The sequence below is a fragment of the Aedes albopictus genome, unplaced genomic scaffold (assembly GCF_035046485.1).
Source record: "Aedes albopictus strain Foshan unplaced genomic scaffold, AalbF5 HiC_scaffold_259, whole genome shotgun sequence".
Taxonomy (NCBI): Eukaryota; Metazoa; Arthropoda; class Insecta; order Diptera; family Culicidae; genus Aedes; species Aedes albopictus.
Genome location: NW_026917045.1, coordinates 18,583 through 38,005, shown reverse-complemented (window position 1 = coordinate 38,005; position 19,423 = coordinate 18,583). Strand labels below are relative to the sequence as shown.

The 19,423-nt window shown below is 43.5% G+C and overlaps 1 protein-coding gene across 1 annotated transcript; it reads left to right on the top strand.

Annotated features, from left to right (window-relative positions):
* Nucleotides 1-440: 440 nt before the first annotated feature.
* Nucleotides 441-19,286, top strand: LOC109415391 (ABC transporter G family member 20; the record flags this gene model as incomplete). Its single annotated transcript, XM_062843502.1, is given in 7 exon segments — nt 441-704; nt 15,325-16,266; nt 16,327-16,543; nt 16,606-16,783; nt 16,853-17,039; nt 17,096-17,361; nt 18,534-19,286. Coding segments are annotated over 7 exon segments (2,352 nt in total). The 3' UTR covers nt 18,836-19,286.
* Between the last annotated feature and the right edge of the window lie 137 nt (nt 19,287-19,423).

The following is a 19,423-nucleotide window of genomic DNA, read 5'->3' as shown; positions in this document are numbered from 1 at the left end:
AGCTAAGTTCTGTAAAAAGCAGTTGAAAGCTAATAGAAAATGGGTTATATTACCGCTCTCATCTTAAAATTTGGTCGACCCAATTTCCAGCGACACTGTCGTAAGTTTATATTCATTTTTTAGAAAATTTGGCAACTTTGGGTTAAGTTTACATACAAATTTTTTTGAAAAAGTTTCTTTTAAATCAAGTTCAAAGTTTCTTTGACTTATTATCTTTTGAATGAAACCTAGGGTTTTAAAATCGGACGCAAATTGGCGGAGATATGGGCCTTAAAAAATGACATGTTTTTGAGGGGGTAACCCCAAACTTTTGAACGGGAGTGTAAATGAGCAATAAACGAATCGGCTGCCAAGTTTTTTCAAACAATCCTTTCGTACTCTGGAACATTTTTCTTCACCGCTTATTAAACCCCCATTTTCCCCACTTTTCCTTCTTTCAGAACCATGGACGTTGAATCGGAGGGCGTCCAGCCGGTGAGCGGCACCGGGAATGGCCATTCGGCCACCATCACCACCATTGACACGGACGACACACACCAGGAGCTGGCCGCCCGGAGGCGGATGTTCATGTCACAGCCCTCGACGGTGGCCATCCGGCGGCAGCAGGCCGTTTGCGTTCGGCGGGCACACAAAATCTACGGCACCAAGAAGAACCCGAACGTTATCCTGGATGGGCTCAACATGACCGTGCAGAAGGGATCGATGTGAGTATTGTCGTGGATTATAATATTTTTTTAAAATTGTTGATTTAGTGAACTATTTAAAAGCCCACTCATAGGTTAGGCTATGTTAGGACAAAAGGTGTGATAATGACTCTCACAGAGCAGAGATGCTTGAGAGGATCATGAAGGGGCTCCTGCGGTTATGTGAAAGCACTTGACTCGACTGTTCTACTGATTGTCGTTAGGTGACAGCAGTAGATTTGTTGTAGTATCGGTAGTTAGTAGCGCATCTACTTGGGCTGTACTGAACGCTGAATATTCAGCGACGTTCAGTATAGCCAACTTCGATACCAGATGTTCCGGAACTCCCATTTGCACGTCGACTCGCCAAACTCGCTGAACTTTCCCTGGATAAACTCGGCGTATTCTTCCTCGCGTCCAGCTGTTTCGCTCCATATCGCCGGCTATTATCACCAAATCGCCGACTTCAGCCTTGCGCGTCTCTTCAAAACATTTTGACTGAGGAGATATAACCGGGAGATACTCTTTGAGCCAACGCTTCCAGAAATTATCCAACATGACCTGAATAGCATTCCAACTGGAGCGCAGAGCGGGTGCTTCATCCGTTGGTCGCACAGCAGCTTGAACAGGTTTCGCTTTCCAGGGGCAAATACGTTAGTGAACTTGAATTAAGGTGATACGGGACGCCGTGTTATTTTTCCTATCTTCCCTATCTCTTTCTAACAATTTGTCTCGCGATTTTGAAGATGGTAATCACGATTTCTATCGCGCTGAAGATGCTGACAAACAATCAGCATATGCACTGCAAGTGAGCATACACAATGATAAGCTTTTGTTGCAAAATATTATGTAGAATGCGAGATTACCATCTTAGTAGCAATAGAGCAATGGCGGATATTTCCTCGATCGTCCTGTTCGTCCTTAACCAGCGATTCTATTTCGGCTATCACAGTAGTCAAAGCTCCATTGTCGAGGTTTCTATCCGTTAGTAAACAGCTAAGCCCTTTCTAAACGGAGCGTGCGTGCCTCTCTTACACGCCACCCATGTGAGGGGATTGAACTTCCGCTGAGTTCTTTGGTTGGATATGGTGGACGTCGAAGCCTCGTTGAAAGACCTTATTTCTTTATCTAGTTTACTATGAACTCCTTGAAAATTCTTACCCTGGTCTAAATAGATTTCCTGGAGAGCTCCTCGCCTTGCGTCCCCGCCTGATCATCAGGCAAGTAAACAAGGCCACCCTTGCCATGTTTGGCTTTCACCTATCCAACCCGAACTGTCAATGGCCCGAGAAGTCCAGTCCGAAGCAAATGAAAACTCTGGCATAGGGAGTGATCCGGCCCACCGGTAGCGGTCCCATTTTCGGAACGTGAGGCAATGCACCAAGCACCAACTGCAGCGTTCCCTTTCTTCCGAAGCCTTCCGAGTGACTACTCTCATATCCGGGACGTGGTACTGTTGCCGCAATCGGTTCACTACGGCTTCACCGTTTGCACGGCTATGTAACATCAGATCACAAGAAGGTCCGTAATGTGGAATGATAATCGGGGACTTCGAATCGTACGGAATGTAAGGCGATGCTGCTATTCGTCCATTCTTCCGCATGAGATCCGCTTCGCTGATAAACAGCAACAGCTTGCAGATATGGCTACTCTTTTCCACAGTTGTCTGCTGGGCTTCAGGAACGGACTTATTTTTGGGTAGTGTACGGATCTCGTCGGAAAATGCCTCTGCCTGCATTAGCCTCCGGATGCAATCAACTCCACGCTCGAGAGAACATCCACGTGGGTTGCACAACCGGCCATTTTTCGCTGGCAGGTATTGTAGAACCGTCGAAGATTCTGTTATTACACTATTGATTACCATTTCCAATTTTTATGTTCAGTCAGAGTAGACCAAGTACAACAGTTCAATACCACATGAAGGGAAGTTAATTGATGAGCTATTTAAAAATTCTTAACTTGGACATTTAATAGCTAATAACTTTTGAACGTATTTCTATAGTTCTGTACGTTTTTTGCCTTTCTCGTACACCAAGGTGTACCGAAAGGCTATATGTTCACTCCAAAAATGAAATTTTGATAGAGCCCCCGGAGGGGTAAGATTCATATACCAATCGACTCAACTCGACGAGTTGAGATGATGTCTATGTGTGTGTGTATGTATGTGTGTGTGTATGTGTACAAAAAAAGGTCACCTCACTTTTAGATAGTAAATATCAACCGATTTTAACGATCAACGGCTCATTCGACGCGGAATCTGGTCCCATTGTTTCCTATTGAAAATGGTTCGGATCGGTCCAGCCGTTCCGGAGTTATGGCCATTTAGGTGTTCCGGATCGGTACCCCTGGAAGGGGCCAGCCATGAAAATGCACCAAACTCATGCATGCGACCCATCAAACCACGGCATTTACGATTATCTGATGAACGGTAAGCAGGAAAATAGTCTCAGACCATATCTGAACCGGTAATGTTCCGGAACCGGTTCTGGGTTTCCTGCCGGAAGTGGCCAAATATCAAATTGAACATAACTCATGTATGCGACACATCAAACCACAGCATTTACGATTATCTGATGAACGGTAAGCAGGAAAACAGTATCAGACCACATCTGAACCGGTAGTTTCCGGAACCGGTTCCGGATGTTCCACCGGAAGTGGCCAAATATAAAAGAGTACTAAACCCATGCATGCGACACATCAAACAGCGGCATTTTCGATAACCCGATGAACGGTTAGCAGGAAAACAATATCAGACCATATCTGAACCGGTAGTGTTCCGGAATCGGTTCCGGATGTCCCACAGGATGTGGCCAAATATAAAAGAGTACCAAACCCATGCATGCGATACAACAAGTAACGGCTTTTCTGATAACCTGATGACTGGTTATCAAATAAATAGGTTAGGGCCACATTAGGGACAGCCGGTAGTGTCGTAACCAGTTCCGGGTGTCCCTCCGAAAGCGGCTAAATATAAAATTTAACTGAACCTATGTATGCGACACAGCAAAGCTAGGATTTTTTGATAACCTTATGAACGTTAGCAAGCAAACAGGTTCAGACCGGTAAAAAAAATGTTTTACGCGTATGGTCAAATCTCAACCGTTACGTAGTAATTGAACTTTACATGTTTTTGACTTTTCTTGTCTCAAACTGGCTATAACTTGAAAATGGTCAAACTTATCGCATTTGAAAGATTAATAAATTTGCTACAAGAAAAGATCTTGGAATCTATTGATTTAGTTAGATAACTGAAGCAAAAAAACTGTATGTTCGCTCAAAAAACGATTTTTTCGGAAAAAAGGCTCAGAGGATCAAGGCGCATATACCAATCAACTCAGTTCAACGAATTGAGATTACGTCTGTATGTGTGTATATATGTATGTATGTATGTGCACAAAATAAGTTCACTCACTTTTAAGGCACTTCCCATTGGCCGTTTTTTCGGATTATAGCTTGAATCGAACCGGAATTGTTTGCTATCAAAAATGGTCCAAAACGGCCAAGGCGTTCCAGAGTTATGGCCATTTCAGTGATCCGGACCAGCACCGGTAGAACTAGCCGTATATAAAACTGAACTAGCCCCATCATGCTATATATCAAACTGCGGCGATTTTTGTAACCTTCAGCATGGTTGACGAGTTCTGTGCGGAAATCAACACTGGAGACCAGCCGCTCCACGATGTCGGCCAAAAATTCCAGATGGCAGCCAAATGTTCAAGGTGGCGGCTCAAAATTCATATGGGGAAGATGTCTGACTTCTAAAATGGTGACTAGAATATCCAAGATGACGGTCTGAAATCCGAAATGGTGGCTTTAATTTCAAGATGGCGTCTGTTTAAAGAAATTTAAGGCTCTAAAACCATGCAATATGGGTATATTTAGTATGGGGAACATGTCCGGCTTCAAAAAAGGACGACCAGAATGTTAAAGATGGCGATCTAAAATCCAAGATGGTGGTTTCAGTTTCAATATGGCGGCTGTTTGATGAAGATTTAGGTTCTAACGGCTGTTTAATGAAGTTTTAGGCTCTAAAACCGTGCAATATTGGTATGGTGAAGACTTCCAGAGTCCAAAATGGCGATCAGGTTATCCAAGATGGCGATCTAAAATTTAAGATGGCGATTTAGAATTCAAAATCGCGGCTGTTTAATGGAGTTTTAGGGTCCTGAAACAATGCATTATTGGTATACTTGGTATGGGAATGATGTCTGGATTCCAAAAATTACGACTATAATATCCTAGATGTTGGTCCGAAATCCAAGATGGCGGCTCCAAATTCAAGATGGCGGCTGTTTAATGAAGTATATTTTTCGTAGGGAAGATGCCTGGACGCCAAAAATGGCGACCAAAACATCCAAGATGGCATTCTTAAATCCTAAATGGCGGCTTCAAATTCAAGATAGCGTCTTTTTCTTAAGAGTTTGAGGCTCAAACATTAAAAGTCAGATAAACGATATGATTTCTGGTATCATGAAATGGGGTTTCGAAGGCACGAGAAAGGCGCCATCACCGCTAGGTGGATTGATTAGGGTTTTTAATATTGTAGTTACACAGTTCATTATATTTTCTTTATAGGACTGGCGTTTTTCAAAAATTCGTTCAGACAGAGTGAACCAAGTACACAATTCTCAAATAACCGGTAAAATCAATTTCTTCATGAAACGGGAATTGGTACATTTCAATAAGATGCCCAAAAGCTACTAAACAAACATATTTTGATTTTGGAAGGATTACGAAGAATAAGGTAATTTCAACTATTTTTCTCAGAGACACATGGTCCACTCTGTCTGCACGCGAATTGCCACAATTTGCTTCAACACGATGATCTGTAAAATACGATATTGACCATAATAAAATGGATTTTTACGTGCTTTCTTGATCAATAATCATCAGAAAATGCGTTAGGGAGTTAAACGATTTGGAAACGTATTATATTTTGATGATAAACTATTTTGATTATTGGATTTTAACCAATAAATATTTTTTCAATTCTTTTGGCATCAAGCATTTGGTCCACTCTGACTGCACACTATTATCGATTTTCGCAGTTCAATCAAAAGAAAATTGAGCTATAACTCTCGTTTATTGTAACATTAAGAGAATCGGGTGAATGGTCCAAGTAGCCGAAGTAATTCTTAATCAAATGCCTTAAAAATCTTATTTTCGTCAATTTTGTTACTTGGTCCCATCTGACTTAACGCCGGGTCGAAATTGATCAGACGTTTTTCAGTTAGATCAAGCATACTTTACATAGTTTCCTTCCAAGTATCGTGATGTAGGAATCCTATACTAAACGATACATGTTAGAAAACTATTTAAAACATACTTTATCGAACGGAAAAACGTCTGATCAATTTCGACCCGAAGATCAATTTGACCCCGGTTTACGGTATTTGGAATACTACTCGTGCATGAACAGTTTTTACATCGGCTTTGAGCTTAATTTCCCCATAATGAAGTCTATAATAACAATAATGGTCCTCTTTGATCGCAACGACTTCTCTCGAGAACTCCTCTGCGTGGTCGTCAGCGTTGACACTTTTGGCATCACGAAAACTTGCACCGGCTCTGCTGGGTTGTCTCTCCACCGGAATCTCTTAGCTTGTCAATACTCTGGTCGTATTTGCACTTGAAGGGACATTTCTATTATGTCGGCGTTGATGGCAATGTTCCTCTAACGATAGCGACAAAGCAGGGTTTGAGTATCAACAAAGCCGGTCCTTAAAGGAGCAGCGAATTGAACGAGACTCCTTGAACTGTGACGGCTGCATTCCAGGCACCGCGAAGTTTATCGGGTTTCCTTGGATTTACGACCACCCCTAACGGTAGGTACCAGACGAGTTTGGGATCTGATTCTACCAGTTCCCGTTGCGTGGCTTTATGGGCGCAATCTTTCGCATAATAATCGGTCATCAGTTGTCTCATTTTTTCCCAGAGTTCTTGTGACTTGATGAGACGATGTTCAAGGCATACGTCACTAGGCCATTACATGTCGCTCGGTCATTGAACGACTATTCTGAAACTTGACGCCATCGTACTTCCAAACCGTTGTCGATTCCAGAATTTCACGTACTCGTTGATAATCCGCTGACTCCGTAACTTTCGCAGCAGACACTCCTACGCGTCGAGAAGAACTGCTTGAAAAGTTAGTTGAGGTCGTCTTCGTAGGATCAGGTGAAGATGTGGAGGACCCGAAGAGGTAAGGTTTGATCAAGGGTTCCGGTACGGCCGAAAACCACCCATCCAAGCCAAGTTTTGGTGACTACCGGTTCGTTGGCTCCTTCATTTTGATTTAAGCAAGTAGGTGTTGTCCAGACCGATTAGAATACCCAGAACTCCATCGCGATTACTCACGACAAGTAATCCTCCTGGAATCATCCTTGGTGCTTTTAACTTCGTTGGTCCACTGTATGTACAGTGGAAATACAGGTCGTTGCACAATGAGTTGAACCACCAGCGACTTACCAGCCCTAGCCCACTTCCAAAGCCATACTTTCTGGTAGTCCTGAATCTCTCCATCCGAGGCTAAACTCAATGCGAAGGAAATCGAATTTGGATTAGGGATTCATGTATGTACTAACTCTTTGAAGACCGGTAAGTTTTTTTTATTTATTTTACAAGACCGGTAAGTGCTGGAATGTAAGGAACATAGAATTCTATAATTAAACACATGTTCAATTGTTCCATTATTGGAATAGTATTTCTGCTAATGTTAAAACTCGAGTTCTTAGAATCTCCCTGGGGAGAATTTACCTGTAAAACAAGGGTGATGCTATAGGTTTCTTATACGTGACCAATAGGACGCAATCAGTGAAGTACTAGATTGAAAGTGGTGAGCTGGATTTTTGTATGGTGAGATGATCAGTTCTCCATTTCTGCGATGAAATGGTGCATGGGTGAGTGGGTTATATGGTTTCTTGCCTAATTTGATGCTGTTTGAGCAAAACTTTGGGTAACTGTGTTGTTGAAGTTGCAAGAAATAAATAATACAACAACGCAGTTACCCAAACTTTTGCTCAAATAGCATCAAATTAGTCAAGAAATCATATAACCCACGCTGTTTGTACCATTTCATGGCAGAAATGGAGAACTGATCATCTCACCATACAAAAATCCAGCTCACTACTTTCAATCTAGTACTTCACTGATTGCTTCCTATTCAGTGATCTTAAAAATGTAATGGTGTTTGTATGTCACGAATAGGCTCGGGAACGGGTCAACAGATCGACATGATTCTTTCACTGTTGCATTCCGCCAGGGCTCCGACGTGTTCGTACGAAAAAAATAATTAGAAAAGTGACCGGGAAGGCAAGAAAAACAGGAAAATCTGAAAATCCATTTTGAAGGGCATTTCCAAGGGCATTTCTTCATAGAACTGGATGTCAAAAAACAGAGTAGGCAGGCAGGATGACGTTTGCCGGGACTGCTAGTTTTCTATAAAAAAAGGATCAAATTTTTAGGAAAACAAAACAAAAACTGGATCAAAATCGATTATTTATTACCCTTCAATGTCAATTGAGTAATGCGGCATGCACTACACTAGAATACGGGTGATAACACGATAGATCTAAAAACTGGTCGCAGTGACAGACCCGAACAAGAATAAAAGAAAAAAATAGCAACCTCAGAAAAAATTTCTAAAGGAATCTTGCTAGGAAATTTTAAAGGGTTCTCAGAAAGAACTCCTGGAGGAATCATGGAAAGGATAACTGGTGGCACCCCGGAACTCTTGGAGAAATCCTGGAAGTGGTTACCAGCGAAATTCCAGAATGCTTTCAATGACGTTCCCGGAGTGATTTAAAAAAAACAATACTATTTTGAGACTCCCACCAGAATATCGCATAAGTGTTGTTCAAATCCCTCCGGTATTTCTTTAAAAGCTCCACAAATATTGTTTCAGTATTTTTCCAAGAATTCTTTCCTAATGGACTTTCTTCTGAGATTACCCAGAAGCATGTTCTGTGATTAAAATTTCTGACATTCCAGGGTTCTTCCACGTATTTCTTCATGAATCTCTGCAGGAGTTCTTTCAGAATTATCTCTTGTGTTTCTATCAAGACTTCCGGGATTTCTCCAACAGTTCCTTTCGGAGCCCCTCCACAAGCTCCTTTCGAAATTTCTATCTATGATTCGTCCAGGAGTTCCTTCAGTGCGCAGTGGTCCAAGGACCAGATTTACGAGGAAAGATGCAATCAGCGTCTTCAAATGTTTCTTTAGACAAATATGGTCTTCTATTTACAAAGTTGTTCCTAATAATAAGGCGCTCTTTCCAATGTACATGACAGTTAGGATGGTCCATATTTTCAAAGAAATTTGAATTCAAACTTTTTTATTTGCAAGAATAACTATACACATACTTCGAAAAAGTTGTAGATCTATCAATTTCGAGCAAGTTTGTCGCTGAATGTTTTATGTAGCATTAAAATTGCCTAATCTAGAGATCTTTGGCTGAATCAGCTTAGGGTGGTTCAGGGAAGGTTATCTTGCTTTAACTTTTTCAGCTTCAATATCTCATCAATGTCGCCCAAGAAACACTTGTAGAGCATTTAAAAACGCGTCGTTTCGTGCGCGGTTGTTATCTCTTTTGGTTCAAAAGTTACAGGCCATTTTCTTAAAAAAAAATCATGGTTTATTGAAAAGGTAATATTACGGGTCGGGCTCGGGGCAAACAAAAAAATATATTTTTCCAGTATTTGAAAATAGACATATTATTATAAATCATATCTAAAAATTAGAGGGGTATTATTTTTATAAAAAAACCCTAATTAATCCACCTAGCGGTGATGGTGCCTTTCTCGTGCTTTAAAATATCCTTTCAACAAAACTCGAGCGACATGTTGATGACATTGACATAAATACAAAATGAAAACTGCTTGCTTAATCTACTTAATATGGGTACATTTTTTATTAGCATAACATCCAATATTCAGAAAATATAAGACAACGATCCAAAACTCAAACCAAACAAGTGTCATGAAGCCGCAAAATTTTGAAACGTCATTTTAGATTTTCCGGTCATCATTTTATGACTCCGGATAACTACCCCAACTAAACTAACCGCCATCTTGAACATTGAGACACCATCTTGGATGTTCTGGTATTCATTTTTGGACTCTGCACCTAAAATTACATAAAATAGTCGCCGTATTGAATTTTGGCATGTCGTTTATGATTTTCTGGTTACCAGTTTTGGACGAAGACCGGCATTCTTCCCCATTCAAACTATAGTCATATTGCAGACCTTGTGAAACAGCGCACAGCTTGGGTTTTCTGATTACAAATTTTGAACTCTGGACATATTTTCATACAAAATATGCCCATAATGCAAGAATTAAAAATCCTATAAAATAGGCACTAACTTGAATACTGGGCCATTATCTTGGACTTTGGACCGCTATCTTGGATACTCTGGTGGACTCCAAACATATTTCCCATACCAAATACACTTATTTTACATAGAAAAGTCCCAAAAAAATGACCACGTGGTTTATGGACAGCCCCTTATCAAAAAATCTGCGATCTGATGTGTCGTATGTATGGGTTTGGTTCATTTTTATATTTGGTAATTTCCGGTGGGATAGCCGGATCTGATTCCATGAGTCATGGACCACGACACTACCGGTTGTCCCAATTATGGTCTGAGAATATTTATTGCTATTTATTCACCTTTACCTAATCACCGCGATTTGATATATCGCATGAATGGGTTTGCTTCACTTTTACTTCTAACCACTTTCGAAGCCACAGCTGAACCCGCAACACTACCGGGAATCTAATGTGGTCTGACCCTATTTTTCCATCAGGTTGTCGATAAGTCGTGATCAGTCTTGTTAGAGATCATAGTCATTTGAACCTTTTCGTCGATATTCGGCCTCCTTTGTCTCCGACATTCGCAACACAAGCAATCAAACTATTGTTCGAAACAAAAATGTCAAACGAATGCACTTCACCACGATAGCGGCTTCGGGAGACGGTTCGGCTTTTGTTATTCCTGTCTTCTTCCATAATAAGAGCTATGTTGCCCATCTGTGTGTTGTATTCAATGCAACATGCAATAATAAACTAATATTAACATTCATAATCGGAATTGGCTGAAAATCTATGCGTAACGCTAGAATTAGACACATGTCATCGTGTCAGATGACATTGATTTGACCCTTTCTTATGTTTATTGATCTTCGTTCTACTGCTCGTGTTGTGTGTAGGTAAGAGGTAACGATAGCGCACGAATGTAACAAAGCCGACTGACACCCGACTGCGGCAACGAAATGAAGGTAGTAAAAAGTGTCGAATGTTTACAAGACTGGTCGTGATTTGATGTACCGCATCCATGGGTTTGGTTAAATTTTACATTTTACTACCCGAGTATGATTCCGGGTTACTACCGGCTGAACCAAATATGCTCTAACATTATTGTCTTGTTAACTGCTCATCGGTTAACCAAAGATGCTGCAAATTGAAGGTGTCACATGCAGGGTTTGACAATTTCGACGGGACTCTCGGAACCAATTCCGGAACACTACCAGTTGTCTTTAGTGTGACGTAAGGCTATTTTCTAGCTAACTGTTCATCAGGTTATCGCAAAAGCCACGATTTGATGTGTCACATGCCTGGATTTGGTTTACTTTTACATTTGGCCTCTTCCGGCCACTCAAAACCGATTCTGAAACACTTGCTGGCCGTTCATTAGGTAATCTAAAAAGCCGCTATTTGATGTGACGCATGTACGGGTTTGTTTCTCTTTCAGATTTAACCACTTCGGCGGGAACCCCGAAACGGGTTCCGGAACACTACTGGTTCAGATATGGTCTGAGATGGTTTTCCTGCTCATTGTCCATCAGGTCATCGAAAATGCCGTGGTTTGATGTGTCGCATGTATGGGTTTGGTTCAATTGTATATTTGGCCACTTCCAGCGGGACGCATAGAACCGGTTCCGGAACACTACCGGTTCAGATATGGTCTGAGATGATTTTTCTGCTCATTATCCATCAGGTCATCGAAGATGCCGTGGTTTGATGTGCCGCATGCATGGGTTTGGTTCAATTGTATATTTGGCCACTTCCAGCGGGACGCCTAGAACCGGTTTCGGAACACTACCGGTTCAGATATGATCTGAGACTATTTTCCTGCTTAAGGCTCATCAGGTTATCGAAAATACCGTGGTTTGATGTGTCGCATGCATGGGTTTGGTTCACTTGTATATTTGGCCACTTCCAGCGGGACGACTAGAACCGGTTCCGGAACACTACCGGTTCAGATATGGTCTGAGATTATTTTCCTGCTCATTATCCATCAGGTCATCGAAAATGCCGTGGTTTGATGTGCCGCATGCATGGGTTTGGTTCAATTGTATATTTGGCCGCTTCCAGCGGGACGCCTATAACCGGTTTCGGAACACTACCGGTTCAGATATGATCTGAGACTATTTTCCTGCTTACTGCTCATCATGTTATCGAAAATACCGTGGTTTGATGTGTCTCATGCATGGGTTTGGTTCACTTTGATATTTGCCACTTCCGGCGGGACACCCGGAACCGGTTCCGGAACACTACCGGTTCAGATATGGTCTTAGACTATTTTTCTGCTTACCGCTCATCAGGTTATCGAAAATGCCGTGGTTTGATGTGTCGCATGCATAGGTTTGATGCATTTTCATATCTGGTCCCTTCCTGGGGTACCGTTCCGGAACACCTAAATGGCCATATCTCCGGAACGGCTGAACCGATCCGAACCGTTTTCAATAGGAAACAATGGGACCAGATTCCGCGTCGAATGAACCGTCGGTCATTGAAATCGGATGAGGTTTACTGCCACAAAGTGATGTGAGTTATTTTGTACACACACATACAGACACACACACACGCACACACATACACACACACATACACACACACAGACATCACCTCAATTCGTCGAGCTGAGTCGATTGGTATATGTGATTTGACCCTCCGGGCCTTCTATCAAAAAGTCATTTTTGGAGTGAACATATAGCCTTTCCAGTACACTTAGTGTACGAGAAAGGCAAAAATGTTGAAAAGTGCCATTTTTTCTAGAAAATCATCAATACGTAGCAACATTCTCAGCGCACGAAAATGTGCGATTTGAGAAGCTCTTGAAGTAGTTCTCAGTAGACTTTGATGAGAAATATGAAACAAAAAAGATAAAGCGTTTAAACTGTTTTGACCAAATCAGAAGCATTTCCCATAGTTTCCAAAGGGTGACGCTAGAACAAATCGTTCTATCGTTCAATCTATTTTGTTTAAAACTTCTCATCAAAGTCGTCTAAGAACCACTTTTAGAGCTTTCAAAAACGCACATTTTCGAGCGCTGAGAATGTTACTACGTCATTCCTTAAAAAAATGATTTTAGATATGTGTCTTTCAGCAATTATTATCTAAATTCTTCCACGACTTTGTTCCTGAATTCTTCCAGGAGTTTCTTATGTGATTCTTCTAGGAGTTTCTTCTGGAATTCCTCAAAGACTTCCTTCTGGCCCAAGTAACACACTTGTCACAGAAAAGTCATGGCGACGCAGGCCTTTGTTGCACAGAAGTCACAGTAACTTACTTCTAGCAAGTAAGTATTTAAATATTTGGTAGAAGTAGATCACAGTGACTTCTGCGCAACAAAATCCTTCGCCGCTGTGATTCTTTTATGACAAGTATGGGATGGGGGATTCTTTAAGGCGTTCTTTCTGGATTTATCCGGAAATTCCGGAAATCTCCCAGAAACTTCTTCCGGGATTCCATTATCACCTTCTTCCCGGGTTCTTCCAGGAACTCCTACTTCACGGGTTTCTACCATAGCTCCTTTTGGGATTTCTCTAGGATTTTCTTCTGAGATTACACCAGGATTTTTTTCTAAGACCCTTCAAGATTCGTTCAAGAATTACTTTCGAGATTTCATCAGAACTCCTTCAGAGACCTCTTCCGGGAGTTTTTCAGGAGTCTCTTCTGAAATTCCTGCAGATAATTCTGTAATTCATCGTTCTAAATTCTAGTGAATGCTCGACTTTATCGTTTCAACTATAAATAGAAACGGCTACGTAGCCTTGAATTAGAGAACGATGTTTATTACTTGCCCAACGTTTTACCACGGGGTCAATGTCTTCTTCAAGGGAAAACTCATTTGGTCATTTTGGTTGACCAAATTAGTTTCACCCTATAGAAGACATTGACCCCGTGTCGAAACGTTGAGCAAGTAATGAACATCGTTTGCTAATTCGAGACTGCGTAGCCACTTTTAATGATCGTTCTCCCAGATGTATTTAATGTAAGTCCTCCGTTAGTTTATTACAAAGTTTCTCCTGGAGCCTTTATGAAATTACTGTATGAATTCTATGTGAGTTCTGTATGGCAATCTTCCATGTGTTTCTGATGAAATTCCTGCAAGACTTTCTTGAAAAACTTCTTTAAGGGGAATTACAAATGAACTCTTAGAGGAACTCAGAAGAGAATTTCAGAAGAAATCCGAAGACAAACGCCTCCTGGAAGAATCCCTAAAGGAACTGCTGGTTAATCTTAAAAGAAAATCCTGGAGAAACTACCCGTGAAGGAACTCCTAGAAGAATTTCCAAAAAAGAACTTCTTGAAGAATCTCTGGAGGAACTTCTGGGAATCCTAAATAATCCACTCGAAGAATTTCACTAGGATCTCATTGTGGAATCTCAGCGTAAACTTCTAAAGCAACTCTGGATCAATGTCTTCTTTTCAAATTGTACTGATGTCTTTTCGTCGACGTAAGCCCAAGCGACAACTACAGTCATTAGCGAATTGAGGAACTTTTTCATGACACATATTCCGACATTAAGTTCACCGAAAAGACAGAGCTGAACAACATCAGTATTGTCAGTTATCTACTGATAATAATGATGTTGTTCAAAGTTTCCATTGTAGCAATTTGACAATGAATTTATTTATGAATAATAGAACATCGAGACTCGCTTTGTTAACATTCATAGAGGTTTTGATCCGAAAACTATCCAAGCTTTGATGAATATCCATCACCCATTATAAACCTTTCGATAATCCACGTGATTATAATATATTCAATGCATCAACGGCAACGCTTTATCATGCACCATAATTGATACCATTGAAACGTCCATCCATATTCCGATGTTTTGGTGGAGTGAAAACTGTGTTTGCTCAATTTCTGACAGAAGTTTGTTCGTACCCGTGTGCGTCGTCGTCCTTCTAGGCAAGCAGGAGTGTATCAAATTATTCCACCCGTCTGCAAATATTATCCACTGAAATTGTGGCTAGGTATATGGACGGGTACAGACTAGGGGATACATCAAAGCCAAAGCACCACCCGCCACGGAAAAGCTATTAAATTATTCATCGGTTTCGAACTGTTTGTATAATGGGTGAGAGTGTGACGTGTGGCCGGATTTTCTGAAGCGGGACGTCCAGTAGTCCTGCCGTGTGAAAATCCGCAAATGGGGAACATGGAACACTTAGTGGAGGAAATTTCATAAGATGTTTTTGGTATGAATATCCGACATTGGTCAGTACTTCAGCAGGACATTTTGTCAATAACCGACAGTGTGGTGTGTTTGCTCGAAAGTTCAAAAATAAAAAAATAGCAAAATCTATTTGTATCATTATCGAATATACCTCTTACTATCGTTCAATGCAGTTATGGCCTTTTGGGAGCATCCGGTTGCGGCAAAACCACCCTCCTGTCGTGTATCGTTGGTCGACGGCGGTTGAACTCCGGTGAAATCTGGGTTCTCGGTGGCCGACCTGGATCCCGTGGCTCTGGAGTGCCCGGACCTCGCATTGGCTACATGCCCCAGGAGCTGGCCCTGTACGGGGAGTTCACCATCCGGGAAACATTAATCTACTTCGGTTGGATCTGCGGCATGACTCCCGAACAGGTGGACGAAAAAACCGACTTTCTGCTCAAACTCCTTCAGCTACCGAACGCCTCCAGGTTCGTGAAGAACCTTTCCGGTGGACAGATGCGGCGTATGAGTCTGGCAGCTGCTCTGCTTCACTCTCCGGAATTGCTGATCTTGGACGAACCCACCGTCGGAGTTGACCCAGTGTTACGACAGAGCATTTGGGACCACTTGGTTGAAATAGTTAAGAATGGAAACACAACAGTGATCATCACCACTCATTACATCGAAGAAACTCGACAAGCCCACGTGATCGGCTTGATGCGAGGTGGAAAGTTCCTTGCCGAGGAGTCACCTGCCGAACTGCTTGCCCAGTACCATGCTGAATCGTTGGAAGATGTCTTCCTGAAGCTGTCCGTTATGCAGAACATGGGCAAACGGCGTCGATCGTCGATTGCCCAGGAGGTTGTGGAGAACATCCGAGTGCCGGCTATATCCAATCCCGCACTGGATCTTTCGCCGGAGGAAGACCACGGTGAAATCTCCGGCGAATTTGGCGACAACATCTCAATGTCCTCGCGTGGTCCCGATTCGATCACACCGGAAATACAAGCTCCTCCGCTTCCGCCGGAAGAAGAAACCAAAGTTCCATTCATCGAGTACTTTAAGTTTGTCAAACCGAACCACATGCGAGCACTGATCTGGAAGAATTTCTTGTGGATGTGGCGAAACGTTGGGTAAGATTCGATAAAAGTTAGTTTAGCTTCCAAGGTTCTAACGATCTTCAACCCTTTCAGAGTAATGGCTTTCATCATCGGACTTCCCGTTGGTCAAATTATCCTCTTCTGTTGGGCAATTGGACACGATCCTGTGGGGTTACGAGTGGCTGTCACAAATCATGAACTGGAAATGGCTAACCTTTCTTACACTGAGTGTCCTTCATACCCTGGTTGTAACTATACGCTTCTCAGTTGTCGATACTTGGATAATTTGAAAAGTAGGAACGTCGATGTGGTAAGTCTTAACAGCGGAGTCCACAGATGATCCCGTAAAATTACCTAACTTTTATTCCACAGCAACTGTTCCAAACCGAAGAAGAGGCTATAAATCAGGTCAGCAGAGGCAAAGCATGGGCGTCGATGATATTCTCGCACAACTACTCGGAAGCTCTGGTTGAACGTTCGGAGAACATCCGAAGTGTGGAAGAGTGGACTCTGGATGCAGCGAGCGTTGCCGTCAGCATGGACATGTCAAGTTAGTTTTCATGAAACCTTCTACCTTTAAGAATATACCTAATATGATCATTATGTTTCCGTCACACAGATCAACAGATCGGAAACCTCCTGTACCGAGACATCCAGTACGCGTACTTCTCGTTCATCGAAAGCATCTTGAGCGATTGCGATGTGAATCCCTCGAATGGACGGTTACCAATCCAATGGCATAAGCCTGTTTATGGAGACGTGAGGCCCAACTTTACTGACTTTGCTGCACCTGGTGTTATTTTGACGTAAGTTCTTCACTTTTCGATCAGAATTTCAATTGACTTCAATTCTTACATTTCAGCATCATCTTCTTCCTGTCGGTGGCGTTGACTTCCGGTGCGATGTTGATCGAGCGAAACGAAGGAATCCTGGAGCGGTGTCTGGTTTCCGGCATCACCGGAGTGGAGATTCTGTTTTCGCACGTGACGACACAGTTTTTGGTGATGTGTGGACAGACGGCGCTGGTGATCCTGTTCAGTTTCTACGTGTTCGATTTGACCATCCATGGTGAAATTTTCTGGGTCGTCATGTTGACGATACTGACCGGGCTGTGCGGAATGTGTTTCGGTAGGTATTTAAAACATGTTTTCCATATGAAAAGTCTAGACCTATAGGAGACATCAGCCTGTCCTCCGGGTCGGCTTCAGCCTGTCCTCCGGGACGGCTTCAGCCTGTCCTCCGGGACGGCTTCAGCCTGTCCTCCGGGACGGCTTCAGCCTGTCCTCCGGGACGGCTTCAGCCTGTCCTCCGGGACGGCTTCAGCCTGTCCTCCGGGACGGCTTCAGCCTGTCCTCCGGGACGGCTTCAGCCTGTCCTCCGGGACGGCTTCAGCCTGTCCTCCGGGACGGCTTCAGCCTGTCCTCCGGGACGGCTTCAGCCTGTCCTCCGGGACGGCTTCAGCCTGTCCTCCGGGACGGCTTCAGCCTGTCCTCCGGGACGGCTTCAGCCTGTCCTCCGGGACGGTTTCAGCCTGTCCTCCGGGACGGCTTCAGCCTGTCCTCCGGGACGGCTTCAGCCTGTCCTCCGGGACGGTTTCAGCCTGTCCTCCGGGACGGCTTCAGCCTGTCCTCCGGGACGGCTTCAGCCTGTCCTCCGGGACGGCTTCAGCCTGTCCTCCGGGACGGCTTCAGCCTGTCCTCCGGGACGGCTTCAGCCTGTCCTCCGGGACGGCTTCAGCCTGTCCTCCGGGACGGCTTCAGCCTGTCCTCCGGGACGGCTTCAGCCTGTCCTCCGGGACGGCTTCAGCCTGTCCTCCGGGACGGCTTCAGCCTGTCCTCCGGGACGGCTTCAGCCTGTCCTCCGGGACGGCTTCAGCCTGTCCTCCGGGACGGCTTCAGCCTGTCCTCCGGGACGGCTTCAGCCTGTCCTCCGGGACGGCTTCAGCCTGTCCTCCGGGACGGCTTCAGCCTGTCCTCCGGGACGGCTTCAGCCTGTCCTCCGGGACGGCTTCAGCCTGTCCTCCGGGACGGCTTCAGCCTGTCCTCCGGGACGGCTTCAGCCTGTCCTCCGGGACGGCTTCAGCCTGTCCTCCGGGACGGCTTCAGCCTGTCCTCCGGGACGGCTTCAGCCTGTCCTCCGGGACGACTGAAACCGATCCGGCCCAAGTCTGGACTCCAAGAAGGCTTCAATCTGCGCTTCGGGACGGCTAAAGCCTATTCTTCGAGATGGTTGAAACTAGTAGGGGGTTAAAAATCGTTAATTGCATTGATTCATTCGTTTTATTGCTTTTTCTCGCCCAGGCTTCGTCGTGTCCTGCTCGTGCGACAACGAACGGTCCGCCACCTACATGGCCATGGGAAGCTTCCTGCCGATCGTGATGCTGTGCGGCATCATTTGGCCCATCGAGGGAATGCATCCGGTGGTGAAAATCTTCTCCGTCTTCTTGCCGCTAACCAAGTCCACTGAGTCGCTGCGTTCCATCCTGCAGCGAGGCTGGCTCATAGGCAATCCGAACGTGTGGATCGGATTTGCCTCGACCGGGATCTGGATCGTGATATTCTTGACCATCAGTATATTGCTGCTCAAGTTCAAGAAGGGTTAATCTGGTTGCTCATGACACACCTTACTAGCTAACTACTATTGAAGGCTTTCTAGGGTAATTTTATACATTGATACTTTTAGCTAGGAATGAATGAAAAGAGTGGAGAACTGTGTCTTGCATACTTTTCAACTAGGTAGATCCAAATATATTGTACTTCTGAACGGAGAGGACTGACGAGCGGTAGTTCTTACGATTATTCTATCGTGTGTTTACCCATCTAGGATAAGCTATTTAGCAGCAGTGTACATAACCCAGACATTTTTTATTTATAAACACAAGCATTACACACTGTGTTGGACACTTTAGGTCTGATCCTCCTTCGCTAAATTTAAACAAAAAATCTATTGTGATGGTCTATTGCAGAGTTTCTGTTTTCGTGTTACCAACTAATGTGCTTAATGAAGCACGCCAGTTAATCAAGTCAATAAATTCAAAATCCCCAAAACACCCACTTGTGATGAAATTTAATTCCACCGGAAGTCCCTGAACGCTACTGCTTTTCTCGCGCAAACGGGTGTGATTAATTTCCTCATCTGCATCCGAATGGAAATCGATTTAATTAAACAACATTAGTAAACGGATCCCGAC